Source organism: Marmota flaviventris, chromosome 1 (genome assembly GCF_047511675.1).
Source record: "Marmota flaviventris isolate mMarFla1 chromosome 1, mMarFla1.hap1, whole genome shotgun sequence".
NCBI lineage: Eukaryota > Metazoa > Chordata > Mammalia > Rodentia > Sciuridae > Marmota > Marmota flaviventris.
Genome location: NC_092498.1, coordinates 196,648,616 through 196,674,757, shown reverse-complemented (window position 1 = coordinate 196,674,757; position 26,142 = coordinate 196,648,616). Strand labels below are relative to the sequence as shown.

At 35.4% G+C, this 26,142-nt stretch overlaps 1 protein-coding gene across 1 annotated transcript in view; it reads left to right on the top strand.

The window, feature by feature from the left end:
* Oxsr1 (oxidative stress responsive kinase 1) overlaps positions 1-26,142 on the top strand; it is a 115,433-nt gene that overhangs the window by 44,105 nt on the left and 45,186 nt on the right. Inside the window, exons 5-7 of the mRNA XM_027932286.2 lie at positions 4,216-4,271; positions 9,195-9,304; positions 10,822-10,923. Coding sequence (XP_027788087.1) covers positions 4,216-4,271; positions 9,195-9,304; positions 10,822-10,923 — 268 coding nt within the window. The remainder of the gene's footprint in view (positions 1-4,215; positions 4,272-9,194; positions 9,305-10,821; positions 10,924-26,142) is intronic.

Sequence of the window (26,142 nt, the reverse complement as noted above, 5' to 3'; positions counted from 1 at the left end):
GGACTTAGTAATGACAGTCTCTGCTTTCCATGCAGTTGTGCTATATTGTTTGGGATGGGAATTTTCTGTCTCATACCCCACCCCTGCACCTCTACCCACCCACCCACCATGGCTATTGAACCTAGGAGAGCTCTACCATGAGCTCTATCACCAACCCTATTCATTTTTTTTTGAGACAATGTCTCCAAAACAGCAGGGTCTTTTTGCTAATGTGTCCAGGCTGGCCTTAAACTTGTAATCCTCCTGCCACAGCCTCCTGAGTTGCTGGGATTACAGCTGTGCACCACCACGCCCAGCTTCTCACACTTTAAATCAGAGATTCAATCTTTCATATTCAGTGAAATCATCTGGAAAGCTTTAAAAAGTATCGCTGCTTGGTCCACTGCCAGAAATTCATTTAATTGGCCTGGAATAAAGCCATGGCACTGAAGCTTTTAAAAACTCCCATGGTAATTCTAACATGCAGCCACGGTAGAGAACTACTACTTAGACTTTAGCAGTGAGCTGTCTGAAATATACAGAGGCTTACACAGAGATGGATATTTTTAGTAGGTTTTGCTACTTCTCATATGTTTAAGGTCCAGTTGTTACTGTAGGTGGATTTGTGTGTTAGCCTGCTGAATCAGGTCACATAATTTTCTTCCATTTCTATTGTGTTTTCCCCTGACCCTTTAGCTTTAGAGATTTTTATTAGGATAAACATATCTCTAAATTAGACTTTTCTTTCTGTGTCTACCTACCCAGATATTTTTCCCATTAAGAAGATTAGCTCTAACAGAAATGTTGGATATTTTAAGATGCTTAAATGTGGTATATTTCCAGCTCTGGTTTTGATTCATTGCTTCTCTTGACCTCTTTTCAATTTTTCCATAAACTGTGCCTAATGATGAGTAATAAAAATGTTATGAGTACAAACTTGTATTCTGTACTTATGAGAAGGCCAAGCATTCTTTGATATTCTTTTTAATTTTAGGAGGAATGTGTAACTTTTGGGCAGTGGTGACATGTGAGAAATGACAGTAAGCAGTGAAAAACAAAACTCACTATTCTTACTAAATAACAGTAGGTGGATGAATCAACTGATGGGGCTGCTGAGTTGTTTAATAATTGTTTATGACAAAGTGAAAAAAGTTCTTTAACCTGAGGCCTTAGATTGGTTTTCAGATACATAGTTACAGATCTTTTTCCTTGAAAGGTCCATTGTCCTGTTGTGTGTGAGGACAGACTGTGGTGTATTTGATTATTCACTGGGTCATGATTTTCCTCTGCTTTTACTCCTGGGGACTGTTCTGCAGATTGCACTTTGGGTTCAAAAGAGAAACATAATTGATTATCAGGAAAAATTAAAAGTGCAGGCTCTACTGAAAATCGGATTGATATGTTTTCATTTATGAAAGATAGAAACTTAAAAAACATTTGTATAGGTAATCCCTATACATGGCTTAAAGCATTCCAACAACACAAGATGGTGTATGGTAAAAAGTTTCATCTGTGCTGACTTATGTTGATACCATATACCTTGAGGTGATGTGATTAAAAATGACACTCATGAGTTTCCTTTCAAACCCAACACCAGTCTAACAATGAGAAAAATGTCATATAAATTCTTTAGAAGAATGTTTGACAAAGCACTTGACTAATGCTTCTCAGAACTGCCAAGAACATCAAAAACAAGGAAAGGATAAAACACAGGTATTCATTCGTTATACATAGTATTTCATGGTATGAATGAGATGTGCCACAGCTTAATTGGTTTCTTACTGATGCAGTGGTTAGGTTTCTCACATTCTTTAACTGAAGTGTATTAGTTTATAACTCTAACATCTGGAACGAAGTAGGAGGTCAAGGATAGGGGTTGGAGTATCAGGGAGGGTACAATCTAGGTTTTTTTTTTTTATGTTGTTGTTGTTGTTTAGTTGAAATTTTTATTTACTTTGTTGATAATCCACTTCTTTACAGAAGAGGACTCGGAGTCAGGTAGTGTCCTGCATAGTTTAGTTGATGGGTATCTGGGACATGCTAAATAAGATATAGGTTCAGATGTAATTCAGGATAAAATGGGGAGGCAGACCTGGAAATACAATCATACAGTAATACACTGTGGTAACATTGTAATACAATCTGCTATAAAAACACATGAGGGAGTGGCTAATCTCTACTCCCCCCCACCCCCCACAGCTTTTGATGAGCTCAGAAAAGGGAGTTGGAAGTTAGTGGTTGACTCAGTTGAATGGCTTTTGTCACTAAGGGAAGGGAATGTCCTGAATTCTTTCCTAACTGTAGTATCTAAAGTCAAGAGACTCTGGGTTCATGGAGCAAAAGCAAGTCAGCTTCTTCCACTCTATTGAATCAGCTTCTGGGAAAACACTTGTAACGTGCTTGGGTTTCTGAGCAATATACAACACTCAAGATCACAATTTCCTTATGCTTCAGTATATATCAAGGAAACGCATTATATGCTGTGGTATGATGCTGCTGCAAACAGTTGTGAAACTGTTTGCCAGCAAATGGTTATGTTTAAAGATGGAGGAAAAAGGGACATGGACAGGAAGCAATGATATGTGTTTCTCTGACTTGTTTTCCTGATAGATAAAACTTTCCTCCACGAGCTGGCCTTGCTTTTTTTTCTTATCTAGCCTTAAGTACTGCCTTTCTTTTTATTTTTTTTTTTAATATATATATTTATTTTAGTTGTAAATGGACTTTTATTTATATGCGGTACTGAGACTCAAACCCTGGGCCTCACACATGCTAGGCAAGTGCTCTCACTGAGCCACAATCCCAGCCCCTAAGGTACTGCCTTTCTTTTGTTTATTTAATTATATTTGTTTTAATTGCAAAATGACTACATGAGTACATTCTTAGAAGATATTTGAACACTGTTCCCCTTGACTTTAGCCCCACTCATCACCATGGAAACCATTAAAGGATGTGTGTGTGTGTGTGTGTGTGTGTGTGGTGTGGGTGTGTGTTGTGTTTGTGTGTAAATGTAAGTAAAACAGTCATATAAAATGCACTCTTATTTGACTTGTTCATTTAAAATGTGTTAGAAGGCATTTCATTTCACAATCTGTTGATGGACATTCTGTTTCATGGATGTAGCAGAATTAATTTAACCTTTCTCCACTATAGCTGGTTGTCTAGGTCATTGCCTTATTTGTTGTTATTATGCTAGTTATTACAAACAGTGCTGCAGAGGAATCTCTGTATATGTGTGTGTGTGTGTGTGTGTGTGTGTATACACACACACACACACACACACATATATATATAATTATTTTTTTTCAGTTGTAGATGGACATAATACCTTTATTTTATTTATTTTTATGTGTTGCTGAGGATTGAACCCAGTGTGTCACGTGCTAGGTGAGCACTCTACCACTGAGCCACAACCCCAGCCCCCACTGTGAGGCTTTTTCTAGGCTATCAAGAAATGGATTTGCTGTTCTTAGGACTTAGAGGTTTTTAGTATACCAAAGAAAACATGTTGTAGACTTAAATGGATAGTATAATATCATTTATACTGGGGGAAATGTCCAGGTAAGCCATAGGTAATATATTTGTTAATTGGACTAATAACATTTGACAACTTTGGAGAGAATACTAGACTTGAGAATGATGGTCAAAGGACTTTGATCTTCTTAGTGATGTTTTAAAAAAATTTTTTTGTAACAAGAATATATTCCTGTATTACTTGAGTTGTTATAAATATCAATAAAAGTATAGTTGGATTGGAATAATTTATATCTGTCTTTATGCTATAAGCTCAGAATAGTCTCTACTTTCAAGTGCATATTGATTATTTTAACAGAATTGATCAGTTAGGAGTTGGTGGGTGGGTATTTGAGGTTCCAGAGAGAGAATGATCTAGTATTTGTAAAAAGTCTTTAGTAGAAAAGTTAGTATTAGGTGAGGGGAGATATGCAGGTCATGTTCTTTGGCCACTGTGATCTCAGTTGAGAATATTTAGTCACCTTAAGTTTTTTCTAGATATTATAAGAAGAACCTATACCTTATTGTGGTTTTCTGTTCAATGTTTAGATTCTGGTAAAGTGACTAAAATTTTAAAAAGCTTATTGTTGGCCTTAATACCCTTTAATACAAAATAAAGCATTTAAATATTGCTTGTGTTGTGTAAATACAGTAAACAATTGCTTAAAGTATATTACTCCAAAGAATATATGTTTTTTGAGATGTGACTTTTTTTCCTTAAAGAGATGTGAAAGCTGGAAATATTCTTCTTGGAGAAGATGGCTCAGTACAGATTGCAGGTAAGGATTAGTGTTCCTTTTTATTCTGATTTAATGGTCAGTAGAACCACATTACATATCTTTTATGTTGGTATTTTTTCCTGTTCTCTGGGCCCTCTCTATTCAAGCATCCTGTGTTAGTACATCCCTGCTGACTCTCAAGATATCTTCTACTACTCATCCCTCATTTCTGATCTTGGACATTTTTCCGACCATTACTCATTACTTTCCAGTTGTCCACTCCTCATCCTGATCACGGTCTTCTGCTTTGGATTCTCATCACATTCTATGCTTAGCATTCTGTACTTTGCTTTAAAGGAGAAATAGTCAAGAATCCTCAATATGTTTAAGAGTAAATATGCTGTAGAGAGATAATATAGAGCTGCTTTTTTCCTAGGAGAAAGTATTTGTTAATTATCAAGAGGAATCTGAGAAGTGGAATTGCACTTTTGGCAGCTTCATAACTGTGGGATAATAAGAGCTGGAGGCCAAGGCCTGCCAAAGGTGGCTATCCTGATGAAACACCGCCTCCTTCAGCTTGGTCCCAAGCTGCTAAAACAGTCAAATGTTTGACAGGAAAAAGGTGGTTACCCAGACCTTAAATTATTTCTTTCACCTTTAGCAGATAATTTAGGCAAACATCTTCATGTCCTTGAGTTAAGGAAATGTTTTAATCAAGCCACATAATGCTCTAACATAAATTTGAGTCCTTTAAAAATAGCAATTCTGTTTATCAGAAGAGGAACAAGCAGTTTTATGACTATGGTAAAAAGGCAAGCCATAGAGTAGATGTTTGCAACATGAATAATTAACAGGGATCAAATTTAGAACATATGAATAACTCACTAAGGTAAAAAAAATAATAAAGTGGGCAAAAAGATTGACATAGGCACTTCCCCAATGAAGAAATCCAAACATAAATATAAAATCTTATTAAATGAAAAGTACAATCACATTGGAATAATATTCTCAATTGACTGACTTTGTAGAAATACCTGGCAGTACCAGTTATTGGTGATATATTCACTAATGATGGAGTATAAATGAGTTAGAACCATTTATTAAAATTGAAGAGGTGTATATTGTAAGACTATGATTACTGCATATATAGCCCAGAAAAACTCACCTCTATGTTTACCACAGTAATCTTAATCATTATGAGTTTGAAAAAATTCATCACTTCATCAGTAGAGCATATAAATAAATTCTGACTAATTTATATATCAGAATACTATATATAATGAGGGAAATGAACAGATCTACAGCGACATACAAAAACATTAAAAATAAAATTACAATGTAGGATGATAGACTAGATGTGATATCCTAGCTTAGTGTGAATGGCACCAAACAGGAATTCAGGAACAACTTTGCTGCCTCTCTTTCATCTGTGTCCAGTCTATCTCCAGGTAGATACTGCCTCCTTAGATAACTTTAAATATTTTTTCATTTTTATATATTTATTTGTTTTTGTATGTATGGTGCAAAGTATTGAGCCCACAGCCTAACAAATGCTAGGCAGGTGGGTCCTCTACCATTGCTACACCTCCAGCCCTATTTGTATTTTTTTTTAATTGTGATAAAATATAACATAAATTTTGCCATTTTAACCATTCTTAAGTATATGGTTCTGTGGCATTAAGTATGTTCATGTTGTGTAGCTGTCATAACCATCTATTTCTGGAACTTTTTCATCTTCTTCCACTAAAACTCTGTACTTATTAAAAAGTAATTTCCCATTACATTGTCACCCTGATTCTGAACAACTATGATTTTACTTTCTGTCTCTCTGAATTTAACTACTCTAAGTACATCATAACTAGTCATACAACATTTCTTCTTTTGTGATTGGCTCATTTTATTTAGCATAATATCTTTGAGGTTAATCCATATTATAGCACATTGTGGATTTTCATTACTTTTAAAGACTGAATAATAATTCCTTTGTATGCATATACTATATTCATCCATTTATCCATCAAGGATGATAAAAGCTTGTTTCATCTGCCTTTTATCTATTGTGAATAATGCTGCTATGAACACATGTATATGAACATCTGAGTCCCTGTTTTTCATTTCTTTTGAGTATGTGCTCATAAGTAGAATTATTGGATAATTCTGTGTGTGTGTGTGTGTATGTGTGTGGTGTTTTTTTTTTTTTTTTTTTTTTTTGAGGAACTGCCTCAAAAACATGGCAGCTGCTGTTTTCCTTTTTGTAGTGGGAGTTGAATCTAGGGTTACTCTACCACTGAGCTATATCCCCAGTCTTTCTTTCCTATTTACTTTTTTTTGTGGTGCTGGGGATCAAACCCAGGGGCTTGAACATGCTAAGCAAATGTTCTACCGCTGAGCTATATCCCCATTCCCTATATTTTTACTTTGTGAACGGGTTTCCCTAAGTTCTCTAGGCTGGCCTCAAACTTGCTAACCTCCTGCCTCAGCCTCCTGATTGCTGGGATTACAAGCATCTGCCATGTGCCCTACTTTTTTTTTTTTTAATTAATAGTAGCTTTTCTAATTGGTGTGAGTTGGTATCTATCTCATTGTGGTTTTGATTCGTATTTGCCTAGCAATTAGAAATATTGAACATCTTTTCATGTATTTATTGACCATTTGCCTTCTTTGGTGAAATGTCTACTCAAGTCTTTTGCCATTTTAAAATTGGATTTTTAAAAATTGTTGAAGTGTGGAGTTCTTTATTCTGGATATCAATCCCTTATGAAATTTTTGGTTTACAAATATTTTCTCCCAATTCTTGGGTTATGTTTTGCGCTCTGTTGAGAGCGATATTTTAAGAAAATTTGATGAAATAAATTTTGGTGAAGTCCAATTTATCTGGTTTTTCTGTTTCCCAGGATTTGGTGTCATATTCAACAAGTTGTTGTCAAATCCAATATTATAAAGTATTTTCCCTGTGTTTTTTAAATAGTTTTTGGGCTTACAGTTATTTTTTTTACACTATATAGAATTTAGCATAGTGTATTCTAATTACCTGATTCTACCTTCTATAATGAGAAGTTGCATAAAGGTAGGGAACATGTCTCCCTTGACCTTTACTTTTGATCCTGTCATTTAGTAGGCACCAAATTCCATTTTGTACTTTATTGAAATTGTTAACAGAGGAGTTAAAATGGTTTATTTCAAATTTTAGTTACTCTTTGTCTTTAGTTGGCAATTTAAATTGAGGCAAGTAGGGTATTTGCTGCTTGATTTCTCTTCTTTATAGTTGGAGTAACAGTGGACATTTTAGTAAAGTGGATGCTCTCATTTACATGCCTTAGTTGACTGCTTTAACTCAAGTCTTCAGGGTTGGTAAGTCTTAGGGATAAGAGAAGTGTATAAAAGGAAAATCTGAAGATTTTGAATCATTAAATTCTGGATTTAGAATTCTGGATATTTTAAAGCTACTAGGTTTTGAGTAAGTTTTAAAAAATTCAGAAGTCTCATAATTGAACCTGAAGATATAGTGTACATAACCTGATTAGTTAGTCTTTTATATTTAAGAATTTTAAGGTATAGGTTTGTTCTATTAGTAAAAATACCCATAGTTAATCAGGTGCTTAGTATTTTACAGGGAATTTTTAATTTACTCCTTAACAACAACCATTTTAAGTTGGTGCTATTATTTACCACTTTTTACAGATGAAGGAACTGTAGAACAAAGATAAAAAAAAATTCAGCTAGCAAGTGGCAGAACTGAATGCCTTGAAGTGTTTTTTTTTCTTCTTGAATGTACTTTAAATTTTTTTTTATTGTTACAAATGGACTAACATTTAAAATACCTAGATATTCACCAGTTTAGGAGATTTAAGAATTAAGATAAATTTTTTAAAAACTTGTTTTGTATAGATGTGCTGTTTTACATAGAGACAAGCCAATAATCACTTCAAGATGAATGAATTAACAGATTTCTAAATCTGGAATTTTAAAGTTTACAGTGCTAGAATTAATCTTTCTCATACTAGGTTTGTCTATAATTTATTCTATTTTCAAGTATAGACCCATTTTACATACCACAGGGTGTTCTGAAATAGCAAGAAGGGAATTGGATAAGGTGTTTACTAAAGTATATAAAACTCTTCACTATATTAGATATTGTTCTTTGGTTGAATCAGAAATTATCATTGGCTAACTTAACAAAGCAGGAATTTTTTGAATATGCTGGGAGTGAGTACACAGAAAGAATCAACCAACAACTAAGCCTCAGGATGAACAAGAACCCAGTTGTGCTAGTGAACAAGATTCTTCTGTTAATATGACTTGACTCCAGTGACCCCCATTTTTCTTGTTTTTCCATTCAAGCTTCAGGCAAGAGCTATGATTGATCAAGCTTGGATTAAGGTGTCTAAACCTGGCTCAAATCAGCTATGCCCTGGTGTCAACATCACAGAACACAGTTACATGACCAGAACTACTATAAAAGGAGGAATATTGGTGAGACAGGCAGTCCTCCTCATCAGTGACTTTGGTTTCAATATTTTGGAATAAAATCTTTGTGGAGAAAATCCTGAGGCTTGGATAAACTTCAGTTTACCAATGATATACATCTATTAAGAAGTCAAGATGGGATATTAAATTAGAATTACTAACTCTAATTTATTTGGAACCATCTTCTTGTGAGCTTTTTGAACTTGTAGGAGTTTTTGAGCTGAAAGAGCCAGATGGTAGAAAAGGAAACGAAAAGAGAGGAAGGAAAGATGGATCCCATCCTAGTATGTAGAATGGATTTGAACAAGGAGCAGATTAAGATGATACTTTGTGAGAGTGGAGAGGAATGGAATGAAGGACCTGTTAAGCTATACCTTAATTTAGCCACAAAGTTCAGCAAATTGGTCTCTCTATATACGTCTTATGTATAGGATGGTGACTAACAACATATTAGTTTCCTATTGGTTTATAATTATTACTGACTTTATAATTCTGTGCTGTTGTATTCTATTTCAGACTTTGGGGTTAGTGCTTTTCTAGCAACAGGTGGTGATATTACCCGAAATAAAGTAAGGAAGACCTTTGTTGGCACCCCTTGCTGGATGGCACCTGAAGTTATGGAACAGGTACTATGATTTTTGTCTTTTAAAAAAATGGCTTAGGTTTTTGTGATTAAACTGAGTAAACTAAATGTTTGCTTTTGTTTAGTACATATACCAGGTTAGCTTTAAGAAATGTATATTTCTCCTCCTTGGTTAAAACTTAGTCTACTCTTTTTTGTGTGTGTATGGTGCAGGGGATTGAACCCAGGGCCTCATGTGTGCTAGGCAAGCACTGTACCACTGAGTTACATCCCCATCCCCTTTTATTTTTATTTTGAGACAGGGTCTCACTGAGTTTTCCAGATTGGCCTTGAACTTATGATTCTCTTGCCTCAGCCTCCTGAGTACATGATATGATAGGTGTGCACCATAGCTGTAAAATCCCCCAAAAGAATCTAAACAAAAAAGCCAAAGCATAACTCAGAACGTAATATAATAACAATTTAAAAAAAACTTTTCTTAATACAAAATAAATTATCTAGTAGTTTTACATGTTTTTTTTAAAAATTTATTTTTAGTTGTTGATAGACCTTTATTTTATTTATTCATATGTGGTGCTGAAAATCGAACCCAGTGCCTCACACATGCAAGGCAAGTGTGCTACCGCTGAGCCCCAGCCCCAGCCCTTACATGTGGTTTTGTTGGTGTTTCTTGAAGGTCTAAGTGATCTCCACATCCCATTTCTTATTGCATTTCACATGTCTACAACCTGTTGTCACTTATCCCATCACTTAAAGAAAACTCCGCTGATTCTCAAATCTAGTGCTTATTTCTTATTTATTTTTCTCTTTGGTGGCATTTGAAATTGGTAGTATTCCAACTTTCAATACCAACCTCACCACCTTAGCAAGGCACTAAGCAACTCAGCGAAACCCTGTCTCTAAATATAATAAATGCAAAAATAAATACAAAAAAATACATACAAAAATAATACAAAAAAGGGCTGGGGATGGGGCTCAGTGGCTGAGTGCCCTTGAGTTCAATCCCCAGTACCCACCCCCCCCCCCCCCAAAAAAAGAGAGAGATGATGTATCTCTTGTTACTGTGTCAAACTTTTGACAATTCATATTATTTTTTCTCTTCATAAATGTTTTATCACAAATGGTTTTTCTGTCTTCATGTAGAATTAATAAGCATTGCTTTTAATTGATTATGTAATATTCTTATAAGTTACTATACCATAGTTAACAATTTCTCTTTTTATGAACATTCAGGTTGCCTCTTTCCCCATTACCAAGTATATTTAGTTTTTGTTTACTTTAGATTGTTTTATTCTTTAATGCTTATGAATGCTTTTCATTGTTCTTGACGATAATATAGTAGAAATTACCTTTTTTAAAAAAAATTATTTATTTTTTAGTTATAGTTGGACACAATATCTTTATTTATTTTTATGTGGTACCGAGGATGAACCCAGGGCTTCGTGTGTGCTAGGAGAGCACTCTACCGCTGAGCCACAATCCCAGCCCCAAGAAAAAAATTTTTAAAAAGTGCTTTTAAATTGGTTGAAATAATCATGCACATCTTTCTGTTCTTTACAGGTCCGAGGTTATGATTTCAAAGCTGATATCTGGAGTTTTGGAATCACAGCAATTGAACTGGCTACAGGGGCAGCTCCTTACCATAAGTATCCACCAATGAAGGTAAAGCTCAAATTCAAAATACTATACCCAAGTTCAAGTCCCAGTTTCTTTTCAGAGCTTTTCTTCATTTGCTGGTCTTACCCTGGTTTTCCAATTTTATTTTTATTTTTTTTATTGTGGCAAAATATCTGTAACATTTACCATAAAATTTTCATCTTAACCATTTGTGAGTATACAGTTAAGTGATGTTAAATATATTCATAATGTGAAATATCTTACTGTCAATATCTAAGTGTTTTCTTAAAATTTTTTTTTTGGTGATACTAGGGGTTTTAGTTATTACATTTAGGTCTTTCCATTTTGAGTTGATTTTTTTTTTTTTTTGCTCAGGGGAAGTCTGGGAATTGAATTTTTTTTTTTAAATATGGTGAGAGGGTTCTGGTTTTATTCTGCATATGAATGTCCAGTTTTCCCAGCACCTGTATTTTGAAGAAGATGTCCTTTTCTTAATCTGTACTTTTTGCATCTTTGTTGAAAATAAGTTGTAGATGGGTGGGTTTATTTCAGAGTTATCTGTTTTGTTCGATTGGTTTGTATGTGTGTTTTTATGCCAGTACCATCTGTTATGGTTACTATAGCTTTGTGGTGTGTTATGAAGTCAGGTATCATGATACCTCTAACTTTATTGAAGTTGCTTTGGCCATTCAGGGTCTTTTTTGGTTCTATATGAATTTTAGGATTTTTTTTTTCTGTGAAGAATGCCTTTGTTATTTTTTTTTTATTATTAGTTGTTCAAAACATTACAAAGCTCTTGACATATCATATTTCATACATTTGATTCAAGTGGGTTATGAACTCCCATTTTACCCCGTATACAGATTGCAGAATCACATGGGTTACACATCCACGTTTTTATATACTGCCATACTAGTGTCTGTTGTATTCTGCTGCCCTTCCTATCCTCTACTATCCCCCATCCCCTCCCATCTTCTCTCTCTACCCCATCTACTGTAATTCATTTCTCTTTCTTGTTTTTTTTTTCCCTTTCCCCTCACTTCCTCTTATGTGTAATTTTGTATAACAATGAGGGTCTCCTTCCATTTCCATGCAGTTTCCCTTCTCTCTCCCTTTCCCTCCCACCTCTCGTCCCTGTTTAATGGTATTCCTCCCTGCTCTGTTCTTAATTGCCCTCCTTATATCAAAGAAGACATTTGGCATTTGATTTTTAGGGATTGGCTAGCTTCACTTAGCATAATCTGCTCTAATGCCATCCATTTCCCTGCAAATGCCATGATTTTGTCATTTTTTAGTGCTGAGTAATACTCCATTGTGTATAAATGCCACATTTTTTTTTTTAATCCATTCATCTATTGAAGGGCATCTGGGTTGGTTCCACAGTCTAATTATTGTGAATTGTGCTGCTATGAACATCAATGTTGCTGTATCCCTATAGTACGCTCTTTTAAGGTCTTTGGGGAATAGTCACCTTTGTTATTTTGGTTGGGATTACTTTGAATCTGTAAATTGTTTCATGTGGAATTCACGTGTTAACAGTATTAATTTTTCCAATCCATGATCATGGGATGTTTATCCATTTTTTGCATATTGTCTTTGATTTTCTACATCAATGTTTTATAATTTTAATTGGAGAGGTAATTCATTTCCTTAGTTAAATTATTCTTAGGTATTTTTGTAACTAGTAAGAATTGGCTTCCTTCCTTCCTTCCTTCCTTCCTTCCTTCCCTCCCTCCCTCCCTCCCTCCCTCCCTCCTTCCTTCCTTTCCTCCCTCCCTCCCTCCTTCCTTCCTTTCCTCCCTCCCTCCCTCCTTCCTTCCTCCCTCCCTCCCTCCCTTTCTCCCTTCCTCCCTCCCTCCCTCCCTTTCTCCCTTCCTCCCTTCCTCTGAATATTGAACCCAGAGGCCTTATATCACTGAGGTATACCCCTAGCCCTTTTAAAAAAATTTTATTTTGAGACAGGGTCTCACTTAGTTGCTGAGGCTGGCCTTGAACTTGTGATTCTCCTGCCTCAGTTTCCCATTTTACAGGGATAATAGGCATGCACCATTGCACCCAACTCTTGATTTCTTTTGCAGCAGGTTTTTATTGGTGTATAGAAATGATACTGTCCTGGTTTCAATCCCCAGTACTGCAAAAACCCAACAATAATAGCACCTGCTATGATTTTTGTATCCTCTAGACTTATTCAATTTAGTAATTCTAACAGTTTTTTTTTTGGTGAGGTCTTCACATTTTTCCATATATAAGATCATGTCATTTACAGACAGTGTGCTACTATAGTTCAGATGTTGAATATTATCCAAAAGTATGTGTGCTAAAAGTCTTGGTTCCCAGATTGGTGCTATTAGGTGGTGAAGAGACTATTCTTTACAAGATTGGCCCTCACAGACAGCCTTAGGTTACTGTGCTCTCAAAAGGGATGATGGGACCCTGATCTCTTCCTCTTCGTTTGCTTCCTGGCTCATGAGTTGATTGATTTGCTCTGCCATATGCTCCCATTATAATGTGCCATCCTTTCCAGAGGCCATAAAGCAAATGAATTGCCTAATCTTTGGTGGGTATCTCTAGAACTGTGAGCCAAAATAGCCTTTTCTCTCTAAGTTAACTAATTTAGGTATTTTTTTTTAGAGTAATTTGAAGCTGATGAACACACAGGGATAATTTCTCCTTCCTATTTTGATGTCCTTTCTTTCTCTTGCCTAATTGCTCTGGTCAAGATTTCCAATATTATGTTGAAAAAGAGTGGTAAAAGTGGACATCTCTGTCTTCTTTCTGATTTCAGAGGAAATAATTAATCATTTCCATATTCAGTATGATGTTATTATGTTGAGGTATGTTCTTTATGTACCTTGCTGAGTTTTTATCTGGAAGGGATGTTATATTTTATTGAATGATTTTCCTACACCTATTCAGATGATGGTTTTTGTTCTTCATTCAGTAATGTGATATGTTGTTTAATGGTTTGTTGAATTACCCTTGCATCCTTGAGAGGAATACCACTTGATCATGGTGCACAATCTTTTTGATGTGCTATTGGATTTGGTTTGCTAGTATTTTATTGAAAAATTTTCTACCTATGTTCTCTAGGGATATTTCTCTACAGTTCTCTTTTGTTGTTGTATACTGTCTGGTTTTGATATCAGGGTAATAATACTTACTTGCCATGTAGAATGAGTTTGAAAGGGTTTCCTCCCTTTCAGGTTTTTAGAATACTTTGAGAAGAGTTGGAGTTAGTTCTTCTGTAAAAGTTGGTAATATTCAGCAATAAAGTCATTGAGTTCTGTGTTTTTCTTTGTTGGGAAACAGTACTGTTGAGTGTTGTTACTTGTTATTGATCTGTGCTATCTTTTCTAGGTCCTCATGGTTCAATTCTGGTAGGGTAAATGTTTCTAGAAATTTATTTCTTTCAGGTTTTCCAATTTTTGGTGTATAGTTTGTCATAATAGTCCCTAATGATCTTTCATGGTATCAGTAATGTGTCCTCTTTCATTTTCAATTTTATTTACTTGGATCTTTTCCTTTTTTCTTCATTAGCCTAAATAAAGGTTGATTGATTTTTGTTTATCTTTCCAAAAAATCAACTCTGTTGTTCTTTTGTATCATTTTTTTTTAGCCTCCCTTTTATTTATTTCTGGTCTGGTCTTTATTATTTCCTTCTACTAATTTTGGGTTTGACTTATTTTTTTTTTTTCTGGTTTCCTGAGTTGCATCAGTAGGATGTTTATTTGGGATGTTTATGGTTTTTTTTAAATATATTTTTTAGTTATAGGTGGACACAATACCTTTATTTTATTTATTTATTTTTATGTGTTGCTGAGGATCGAACCCAGTGTCTCACTCATGCTAGGTGAGTGTTCTACTACTGAGCCATAACCCTAGCCCCTGCCCTTTTTAGGATGTAGCTACTTTTTGCTATAAATTTTTCTCTTTAGTATTGCTATTGCTATATTCCATAGGTTTTGATATGTTGTGTTTCCATTTTCATTTGTTTCAAGAAATTTTGTTAATTTCTCTCTTGATTTCTTTTGACCCATTGATTATTCCAGAGCATATTGTTTAATACCCATTATCTATATAATTTCTAAAGTTCCTCTTGTTGGTTTCTAGTCTTATTCCATTTTGTTCAGAGAAGATATGTGATATGATTTCAGGTTTTGAATTTGCTGAGACTCGTTTTGTAGATTAACATGGTTTAATCTGAAGAATATTCCAGTGTGCTGATGAGAAGAAAGTATATTCTCTAGCTATTGAATGAAATGTTATCTGTTAGGTTCATTTAGTCTAATGTAACTTCCATGTTTCTTTGGTGATTTTTTTTCATTAATGAAAGTAGGTTTTGAATATCTTAATTATTTTTGTATTGTAATCTCTTGCTTTACATCAAATAGTATTAGCTTTCTATAATTTATTGCTTCAGCATTGGGTGCCTATATATTTACAATTATTATAATATCCTATTGTTGAAAATAGGATATCATAATATAGTAACCATCTTTGTCCCTTTTTGCAATTTTTGACTTAAAGTCTGTTTTTGCAATTTTTGACTTAAAGTCTGTTTTATCTGTATAGCTGCTCATGTTTGTTTTTGGGGAATGTTTTTTCCTATCTCTTCACTTTTGGTCTGTTTCTTTACTGGAGAGGTGGGTTTATTGTAGGCAGTGTATGATTGGGATTTGTTTTCTAAAATTCATCATCCCAAATCTTTTAACTCTGGGGGATTTAATCTATTTACATTCAAGATTATTATTGAAAGGTAAAGGCTTATTCCTGTCATTTAATAAATTTTTTTCTGTTGTATAGTACATCCTTTGTTCCTTTCTTTTCTTCTGTTGTTTACCTTTGTAGTGAGGTGGTGATACAGTTTGATACTTTCCTCTTTCGGGTATCTGTTCTTCTAGAGGTCATGCTTTCATAATGGCAGTTGGTCTTTTCAAAAACCAACTTTGATTTCATTGATTTTTCTCTCCTGTTTTTCTGTTCTCTGGTTTCTTCATCTCAGCTGTAACCTCTTATAATTTCCTTCCTTTGGCCAGCTTTGTGTTTAGTTTTTTCTGGTTCCTTCAGTTGCAAACTTAGGTTGTTGATTTAACATCTTTCTTGTGCTTCTTAAATTTTATTTTTCTAAATCATTTTTAAAAAATATCTTTATTTTTATGTGGTGCTGCTATTGTCTTTTTTGTTTAGATTTTTTTTTTTTTTTTTTTTTTTTTTGGTGTTGTTGTTGTTAGAAACTAATATTTCTTTCTACTTCTTGGTGTGTGTTGTCAAACAGGCATTTTCTTTTTGGTTACCATGAGGATTATATGTAACATCCCAAAACTGTAGCACTCTAATTTGAATTTATCCTAGTTTAACTTTAATACATACAAAAATGCTGCTCCTTTTCAGCTCTGCCCCTACCACTTTCAATTGTTGATGTCACAAGATTACATCTTTATACATTATACCCCTAATTAATTAAAAACCTGATATTACTTTGAATGCACTAGTCTCTTAAATTAAGTAGAAAACAAATTATAAATCAAGTTACAATAATATTAGTTTCTAGACTAATAAAATTTTAATGTGTTATTCTCTTGAATCATGTAGAAAAGAAAAATAGAGTAACAAAGCATTATTACACTAATGCTATTTTATAATTACCCATTTACATTATTGATACCTTCATTTATTCATAGGACTTCAAAATATTGCCTAGAATCCTTTCTTTTCACCTTGTAGGACTTGTTTAATCATTTCTTCCTGGACAGATGCAGTGGTAATGACATCTGGGAATGTCTTAACTTCTCTCTCACTTATAAGGCACTGTTTTGCTGATTATAGGATTTTTGGTTGATAGTTGATAGATTTTTTTCATTTAGCATTTTGGTCCTCTGCTTCTGGCCTTCATAGTTCTTAATAAAAATATAAGGAAGATCTGGCGATATTTTGTTTATTTGTACCAGGGATTGTGACTGCTCGATGAGTGTTCTATCACTGAGCTACATCCCCAGCCCATGTGCTGATGTTCTTATTGAGGATCCCTGTATATGAGAAGTCTTGCTGCTTTCAAGATCTTTCTCTTTGGAAAGTTTGATTATGATTTATCTTGGCTTGAATCTCCTTATATTCATCTTACTTGGAATTTATTGATTTTCTTGATTGTTTACATTTATTTCTTTAATAAAATTTGAAAATATTTTAACAGTATTACTTCTGTACTTTTCTCTGTGATCTTTGATACTTCAAATGTCTCTTAGGCTCTGTTTTTTTTTTAAATCCTTTTTCTTTCTGTTTCTTAGAAATTTACATTCAAAGTAATTGATTGTTCCTTTTGCTTACTCAAATCTGCCTTTGAATCATCTAGTGTTGTGGTTTTTTTTTTTTGTGTGTGTGTGTGTGTGTTTTAGTTGTACTCAGCGTCAGAAAGCTTTTTGGTTTCTTTTGAGTTTTTAAAAAATTTCATCATTGACATTTCTATTTTGTTCAAGCATTGTTTCCTGATTTTCTTCATATCTTTCTTTAGTTCTTTGAGCATCTTTAAGACAGTTGTTTTTTCTTGAGTTTGGATGATCTCTTTTTAATAATCTCTATATATGTAGTTTTTTCCTGGTCTTTAATATTTGGCTCTCAAAAAAAGAGAAAAAGAAAAATGAAAGGCGGGGATTGACTCTTTCAATCTCCTGGAAGTCACTTTAGCTGGAGAGGAAAGGACTTGTACCACCATTGGCTGCTGACTCTTTATATGCATCTTCGTGATCAAAAGTAATCAGCAGTGAGAGAACCAATCTCCATTAGTTAGAAGACATAGTCTTTTGTTCTTCACTCTGGATCTTCATACTGTGTGTGTTTTAGTTACCTTTTTCACTGTTTTGACTAAAAGATGTGACAAGCAATTTTAAGGAGGAAAAGTTTATTTTGAGGGCTCACGGTTTCAGAGGCATCAGTCCATAGACAGCCAGCTCCATTCCTTGGGGGCTCAAGGTGAGGCAGAACATCATGGCAGATAAGTGTGGCAGAGGGAAGTGACTCACATGATAAGAAAGCAGAGAGAGAGATTCTACTCATCAGATACAAAATATATACCCCAAAGGCATGCCCCCAATGACCCACCTTCTCCAGCCATACCCCACCTGCTGTCAGTGACCACTGAAGTAATCAGGGGAGTAATTCACTGATTGAGTTAAGGCTCTTATAATCGATAATTTCTCTTATAAACTTTCTTGCATTGTCTCACACATGAGCTTTGGAGGGACACCTAATATCTAACCATAACAATGCAGTTGTTCTAGGAATATGTAATAGCTTCCTACCCTAGAGTTGGAGGTTGGGGTGGGTAGCTCTTTCTTTCCTAATAGCTGAAATAACCAAAACTTAACTTACTGTCTAAGCCTTTCCTTGGAATTTGTAAGCTTTAGTAGAATCCAGAGTTCCAAAATCATTAGTTCAGATTATCCAGTGTAGTTGTCTAGGTGTGTGGAAAGAGATTCCTGATACTTCCCATCCCACCATCTTCTCCCCCATAGTGTTCAGTGCTGTATTCCTTCAAACCCCTGTAATGGTTACAATATGAATTAAACATTAAAATGCAACCTAGGTGCTTGGCATTGGATGGCTTTATATTATAGTTGACTTTTTTATGTTATGCCTTTCCATCTCTTGAGTCTTAGTTTGATAAAATTATAGACCAACATCTCTCAGTTTCCCATAGTCACCTTTACAGAGCAGCCTCAAAGGGGATGATGATCATTTCTACCTCATAAGGTTGTGGGGAGGATTACGTATTTGTGTAAATATAGCTAACATGTTTTACATGATTTTCTGTGTCAGGCACTGTTTTAATTGCTTTGCAAATAATAAATAATCCATGCATAGTGTTCACATGCCAGATATGCTAATTATTTTCATTATCTATTGGATAGAAATTAATATAAATTTTGCTTCATGATAGAACACTGTGCACCTTTTATTAAATGGCCTGTCATTCATTGTGTACTGATCTAGTAGTTACCAGAAATGTGGTTATTTCAACATCAGTGACAGAATGAGTTTTTGTGTTACAGTATGGTTCTGTCAAGAATGCTCATAACCATTTATCTGTGTGGCTGTTGTCTAGTTATAATATGTACATGAATTCTGTTTTTCTGTTCATAACTGGTGGTTGTGGTTCTGCTTTTTCACTGCAAAAGACGCCCTGTGGATGGATGACCACTATTGTAAATTGTCATATAGGTATCACAACTGTATCATAGAACCTAAAGAAAAGATATTATTCTGTCCCTATAATACTGTAAAGTATAGAGAGGAACAAAACCAGTAAAAGAATGTTATGAAAACCCTCTATATATCCATTTTTTATTTTATTTATTTATTTATTTATTTATTTATTTTTTTATTGGTTGTTCAAAACATTACAAAGCTCTTGACATTATATTTCATACTTTAGATTCAAGTGGGTTATGAACTCCCATTTTTACCCCTTATACAGATTGCAGAATCACATCGGTTACACATCCATATTTTTACATAATGCCATATTAGTAACTGTTGTATTCTGCTACCTTTCCTATCCTCTACTATCCCCCCTCCCCTCCCCTCCCATCTTCTCTCTCTATCCCATCTGCTGTAATTTAATTCTCTCCCTTGTTTTTTTTTTTCCCTTTCCCCTCACAACCTCTTATATGTAATTTTGTATAACAATGAGGGTCTCCTTCCATTTCCATGCAATTTCCCTTTTCTCTCCCTTTCCCTCCCACCTCATGTCTCTGTTTAATTTTAATCTTTTCCTCTTGCTCTTCCTCCCTGCTCTGTTCTTAGTTGCTTTCATTATATCAAAGAAGACATTTGGCATTTGTTTTTTAGGGATTGGCTAGTTTCACTTAGCATAATCTGCTCTAATGCCATCCATTTCCCTGCAGATTCCATGATTTTGTCATTTTTTAGTGCTGCATAATACTCCATTGTGTATAAATGCCACATTTTTTTTTTTTTATCCATTCATCTATTGAAGGGCATCTGGGTTGGTTCCACAGTCTAGCTATTGTGAATTGTGCTGCTATGAACATCGATGTGGCAGTATCCCTGTAGTACGCTCTTTTAAGGTCTTCAGGGAATAGTCCGAGAAGGGCAGTAGCTGGGTCAAATGGTGGTTCCATTCCCAGCTTTCCCAGGAATCTCCATACTGCTTTCCAAATTGGCCGCACCAATTTGCAGTCCCACCAGCAATGTACAAGAGTACCCCTTTCCCCACATCCTCGCCAGCACTTGTTGTTGTTTGACTTCATAATGGCTGCTGTTCTTACTGGAGTGAGATGGTATCTTAGGGTGGTTTTGATTTGCATTTCTCTGACTGCTAGAGATGGTGAGCATTTTTTCATGTACTTGTTGATTGATTGTATGTCCTTCTCTGAGAAGTGTCTGTTCAGGTCTTTGGCCCATTTGTTGATTGGGTTATTTGTTATTTTATTGTTTAATTTTTTGAGTTCTTTGTATACTCTGGATATTAGGGCTCTATCTGAAGTATGAGGAGTAAAAATTTGTTCCCAGGATGTAGGCTCCCTATTTACCTCTCTTATTGTTTCTCTTGCTGAGAAACAACTTTTTAGTTTGAGTAAGTCCCATTTGTTGATTCTAGTTATTAACTCTTGTGCTATGGGCGTCCTATTAAGGAATTTGGAGCCCGACGCCACAATATGTAGATCGGAGCCAACTTTTTCTTCTATCAGGCGCAGAGTCTCTGATTTGATATCAAGCTCTTTGATCCATTTTGAGTTAACTTTTGTGCATGGCGAAAGAAAGGGATTCAGTTTCATTTTGTTGCATATGGATTTCCAGTTATCCCAGCACCATTTGTTGAAGATGCTATCTTTCCTCCATTGCATGCTTTTAGCCCCTTTATCAAATATAAGATAGTTGTAGTTTTGTGGATTGGTCTCTGTGTCCTCTATTCTGTACCATTGGTCTACCCGCCTCTTTTGGTACCAGTACCATGCTGTTTTTGTTACTATTGCTCTGAAATATAGTTTGAAATCTGGTATCGCTATACCGACTGATTCACACTTCCTGGTTAGAATTGCTTTTGCTATTCTGGGTCTTTTGTTTTTCCATATGAATTTCATGATTGCTTTATCTATTTCTACAAGAAATGCCATTGGGATTTTGATTGGCATTGCATTAAACCTATAGAGAACTTTGGGTAATATCGCCATTTTGATGATGTTAGTTCTTCCTATCCATGAACAGGGTATATTTTTCCATCTTCTAAGGTCTTCTTCTATTTCTCTCTTTAGGGTTCTGTAGTTTTCATTATATAAATCTTTCACCTCTTTTGTTAGGTTGATTCCCAAGTATTTTATTTTTTTTCGAGGATATTGTGAATGGGGTGGTTGTCCTCATTTCCATTTCAGAAGATTTGTCACTGATATACAGGAGTGCCTTTGATTTATGCGTGTTGATTTTATATCCTGCCACTTTGCTGAATTCATTTATTAGCTCTAGTAGTTTCTTTGTAGACCCTTTTGGGTCTGTTAGATATAGTATCATATCATCCGCAAATAGTGATAGTTTAAGTTCTTCTTTTCCTATTTTTATGCCTTTAATTTCTTTTGTCTGTCTAATTGCTCTGGCTAGTTTTTCGAGAACTAAATTGAATAGAAGTGGTGAGAGAGGGCATCCCTGTCTTGTTCTAGTTTTTAGAGGGAATGCCTTCAGTTTTTCTCCATTCAGGATGATGCTAGCCTGAGGCTTAGCATAGATAGCTTTTACAATGTTGAGGTAAGTTCCTGTTATCCCTAGTTTTTCTAGTGTTTTGAACATAAAGGGATGCTGTACTTTGTCGAATGCTTTTTCTTCATCTATCAAGATGATCATATGGTTCTTGTCTTTAAGTCTATTGATGTGGTGAATAGCATTTATTGATTTCTGTATATTGAACCAGCCTTGCATCCCAGGGATGAATCCTACTTGATCATGGTGCACAATTTTTTTTGATATGCTTTTGTATTCGATTCGCCAGGATTTTATTGAGAATTTTTGCATCTAAGTTCATTAGAGATATTGGTCTGTAGTTTTCTTTCTTTGAAGTTTCTTTGTCTGGTTTCGGGATCAGGGTGATGTTGGCCTCATAGAATGAATTTGGAAGAGCTCCTTCTTTTTCTGTTTCTTGAAATAACTTGAAAAGTATTGGTATTAATTCTTCTTTGAAGGTTTTGTAAAACTCCGATGTATATCCATCCGGTCCAGGGCTTTTCTTGGTTGGTAGTCTTTTGATGGCTTCTTCTATTTCCTCCTTTGTTATTGGTCTGTTTAAATTGTGTGTGTCTTCCTGACTCAATCTGGGCAAGTCATATGACTTAACAAATTTATCGATATCTTCACTATCTTCTATTTTATTGGAATGTAGGGTTTCAAAATAATTCCTAATTGTCTTCTGTATTTCTGTAGTGTCCATTGTGATATTGCCTTTTTCATCCCGTATGTTAGTAATTTGAGTTCTCTCTCTTCTTCTCTTTGTTAGCATGGCAAAGGGTCTGTCGATCTTATTTATTTTTTCGAAGAACCAACTTTTAGTTTTATCAATTTTTTCAGTGTTTTTTTTTTTTTTTGTTTCGATTTTGTTGATTTCCGCTCTGATTTTAATTATTTCTTGCCTTCTACTACCTTTGCTGTTGTTTTGCTCTTCCTTTTCTAGGGTTTTGAGATGAAGTGTGAGTTCATTTATTTGTTGGTTTTTTCTTTTTTTGAGGAATGAACTCCAGGCAATGAATTTCCCTCTTAAAACTGCTTTCATTGTGTCCCATAGATTCCGATATGTTGTGTCTGTATTTTCATTTATCTCTAAGAATTTTTTGATTTCCTCCTTTATGTCTTCTCTAACCCATCGATCATTTAGTAACATATTGTTCATTTTCCAGGTGATGCAGGATTTTTCCTTCCTTCTTTTATCATTGATTTCCAGTTTCATTCCGTTATGATCAGATAAGATGCATGGTATTATCTCCACACCTTTATATTTACTAAGAGTTGCCCTATGGCATAATATATGGTGTATCTTTGAGAAGGATCCATGTGCTGCTGAGAAGAACATGTATCCACTTGATGATGGTTGATATATTCTATATATGTCGGTTAAGTCTAGGTTATTGATTGTGTTATTGAGTTCTATAGTTTCTTTATTCAGCTTTTGTCTGGAAGATCTGTTCCAATGGCGAGAGCGGTGTGTTGAAGTCACTGATAATTATTGTGTTGTGGTCTATTTGACTCTTGAACTTGAGAGGAGAGTTTGTTTTATGAATGTTGCAGCACCATTGTTTGGTGCATACATGTTGATAATTGTTATGTCTTGTTGGTGGATGGTTCCTTTTAACAGTATATAGTGTCCTTCTTTATCCCTCTTGATTAACTTAGGTTTGAAGTTGATTTTATTCGATATGGCCACTCCTGCTTGCTTCCGAGGACCATGTGAGTGGTATGATTTTTCCCAACCTTTCACCTTCAGCCTCTGTATGTCTTTTCCTATCATATGAGTCTCCTGAAGGCAGCATATTGTTGGATTTGTTTTTTTAATCCAAGTTACTAGCCTATGTCTCTTGATTGGTGAATTTAAGCCATTAACGTTTAAGGTTACTATTGATATATGGTTTGTACTTCCAGTCGTGCTTATTTATTTATTTATTTTTATTTGGCTAGTTTTTCCTTTTTCGTTATTTTTTTTTCTTCCCTTTACTGAGTTACCTCCCACTGTTAGTTTTCGGTGCTGTTTTTCAATTCCTCTTCTTGTAGTGTTTTGCTCAAAATGCCTTGCAGTGCTGATTTTCCGGATGCGAATTCTTTTAAATTGTGTTTATCGTGAAATATTTTAATTTAATTGTCAAATCTGAAGCTTAATTTTGCTGGATACAGTATTCTTGGTTGGAATCCATTATTTTTCAGCGTTTGAAATACGTTGTTCCAGGATCTTTCTCGCCTTCAACGTCTGTGATGAAAAATCAGCCGTTAACCTAATTGGTTTACCCCTGAATGTAATCTGCCTCCTTTCTCTCGTAGCTTTTAATATTCTCTCCTTGTTCCGTATGTTGGATATCTTCATAATTATGTGTCTTGGAGTTGGTCTATTACGGTTTTGTATGTTTGGGGTCCTGTAGTCTTCCAGGATTTGGCAATCCATTCCATCTTTCATATCTGGTAAGTTTTCTAAGATTATTTTATTCAATAGATTGTTCATTCCTTTGGTTTGAACCTGTACACCTTCTTCTATCCCAATGACTCTCAAGTTTGTTTTTTTTATGACATCCCATATCTCTTGGATGGATTGCTCGTGATTTCTTAGGATCCTTTCTATGTTGACTATATTCTTTTCAAGTTGATAAACTTTGTCTTCATTATCTGATGTTCTGACTTCTTTTTGATCTAGTCTATTTGTAATAGTCTCGTTTGAGTTTTTATTTGGTTTATGGTTTCCTGCATTTCTAGGATTACTGTTTGATTTTTTTTTTTTAATCTCTATCTCCTGGTAGAGCTCATTCTTTGCCATTTGAATTTGCTTATGTAATTCGTTTTCAAAGTATACTTTCATTGTTTGGACTTGCTGTCTAAAGTCTTGTCTAAGATTCCGTTCTATCTGAGTTAGGTATGCCTTGAGTTCTTTCTCTGTCCATTTTTCTGATGCCTCTAGGTTCTCCTGTGAATTTAAGTTGTCCTTCATTGTTTGTAATCCTTTTTTCCCTTATTTTTTCATGGTGCTCACGTTGCTTTCCAACTCTGTTTGACTGCTGTGTTTCTGATTTCTTCTTTAAATTTGTTTTGGTTTTTATAGTTCCAATATCTCTCCTTTATGTTGGGAGACAATGTTTAGAGATGTTGGATTTAATTGTGAATTAAGGTAAATTCACTAGTTTCATTAGAGGCCCACAGAATTTGATGGCATGTATAGAATTGAGGTTTGAACTTAGGATTTTATGTTGAGGTCGGGCGCTTTGATGGTATGGAGGTTAGTATGTTAGCTTCTTTGGGGGGTTGCTCAAATGCAGGCGGATATTAACAAGAGAATAGACAGGAGTACTTGGGGATAGTTAAGGGCTTAGGCGGACTATAGACCGATTCGTAGTATTCATCTATTTGCATTTAGTAAGTTGTACGTAATCTGGGTGGTCATGTTAAGAGGGAAAAGGTAAGGAAGCAAACCAAGAAAGAGAGAGGGAGAGAGGAAAGAAAGAGAAAAGAATAGAAAAGAAAAAGAAATGATAAAAAAATATAATAATAAAATGCAGTAAAATAAAAATTACAGTTAAAAAAATAAAAAAAATAATTAAAAAAAATTAAAATTAAAAAATTAAAAAAATTTAAAAATTTTTTAAAAAAAGGGCACTGTTCTGCTTCTATTTTCTTCGCTTCCAGTAGATGGTGCTGTGCTTTCCGGGCCAAGATTTTGCCCTCTGGCTGTAGAAAACAATCTGTGTGAGGCTGCTCTCTCCTTCCCACCCTGGTGTCTCTCAAAATCTGTTAGCTTATGTTTATTCCTGGTCTCTAGTCACCTCGCTTCTCCTGCCAGCCAGGCCTTTCCCAGTGTGATACCTCTCGGCAGTTCAAGCTACACTCTGGGCCTGCAGTTTCCTGAATGTGTAGCGCGGCTATTGGGAACCGGCCCCTATTGTTTTGATTCCCTCCGATAGCCCCTCCTCCGAGAGCTGGCAAGACAGGTTTCGTTATCGCTGCTGGTGGGAGGGGGGAGTTGGAGGTCAGGTGCCTTTACCTTTCCCCACGCCTCTATTCACGCCCCCGGAAAGCCAGGGAGAGATTTTATGCGATTTCCCCGATGTATGGGAGATATGGTCTAAATGACACACACCTGTTCTATCGCTGAGCGTGCTGCAATCTGTCAGAAACTGGCGCTGGTGACGTCAGCTCTCCAAGATGGTGGCCGCTGGCTTTCTCGGTGGGCTGTCCAATGTGGAGGACAGAACTGGACCGCTTCCTTCCCCCATCTCAAACCCAGAACTCAGCCCGGAGCACAGTGAGGGCACAGCCGGCAGGACCCCACAGAATCCGCAGTACCGTTCCTCTGCGTTGCTGGCCGCCGATCAAACAGCCTGAATCTCCGGGTGCACGGTTCACTCGTGGTTGAGCCCCAGTAACCGATCCTCAGGCGATAGAAATCCTTCCTCTAGGTTTTGGTGCACCCCAATTTTGCTGGAAATTCCTAACAAGATAGCTTTTGGCTGTTCTAACTCGTTATTCACCTGCGCAGTGACGCGGTACACGGGGGTGATGCACTCTATTCACCGC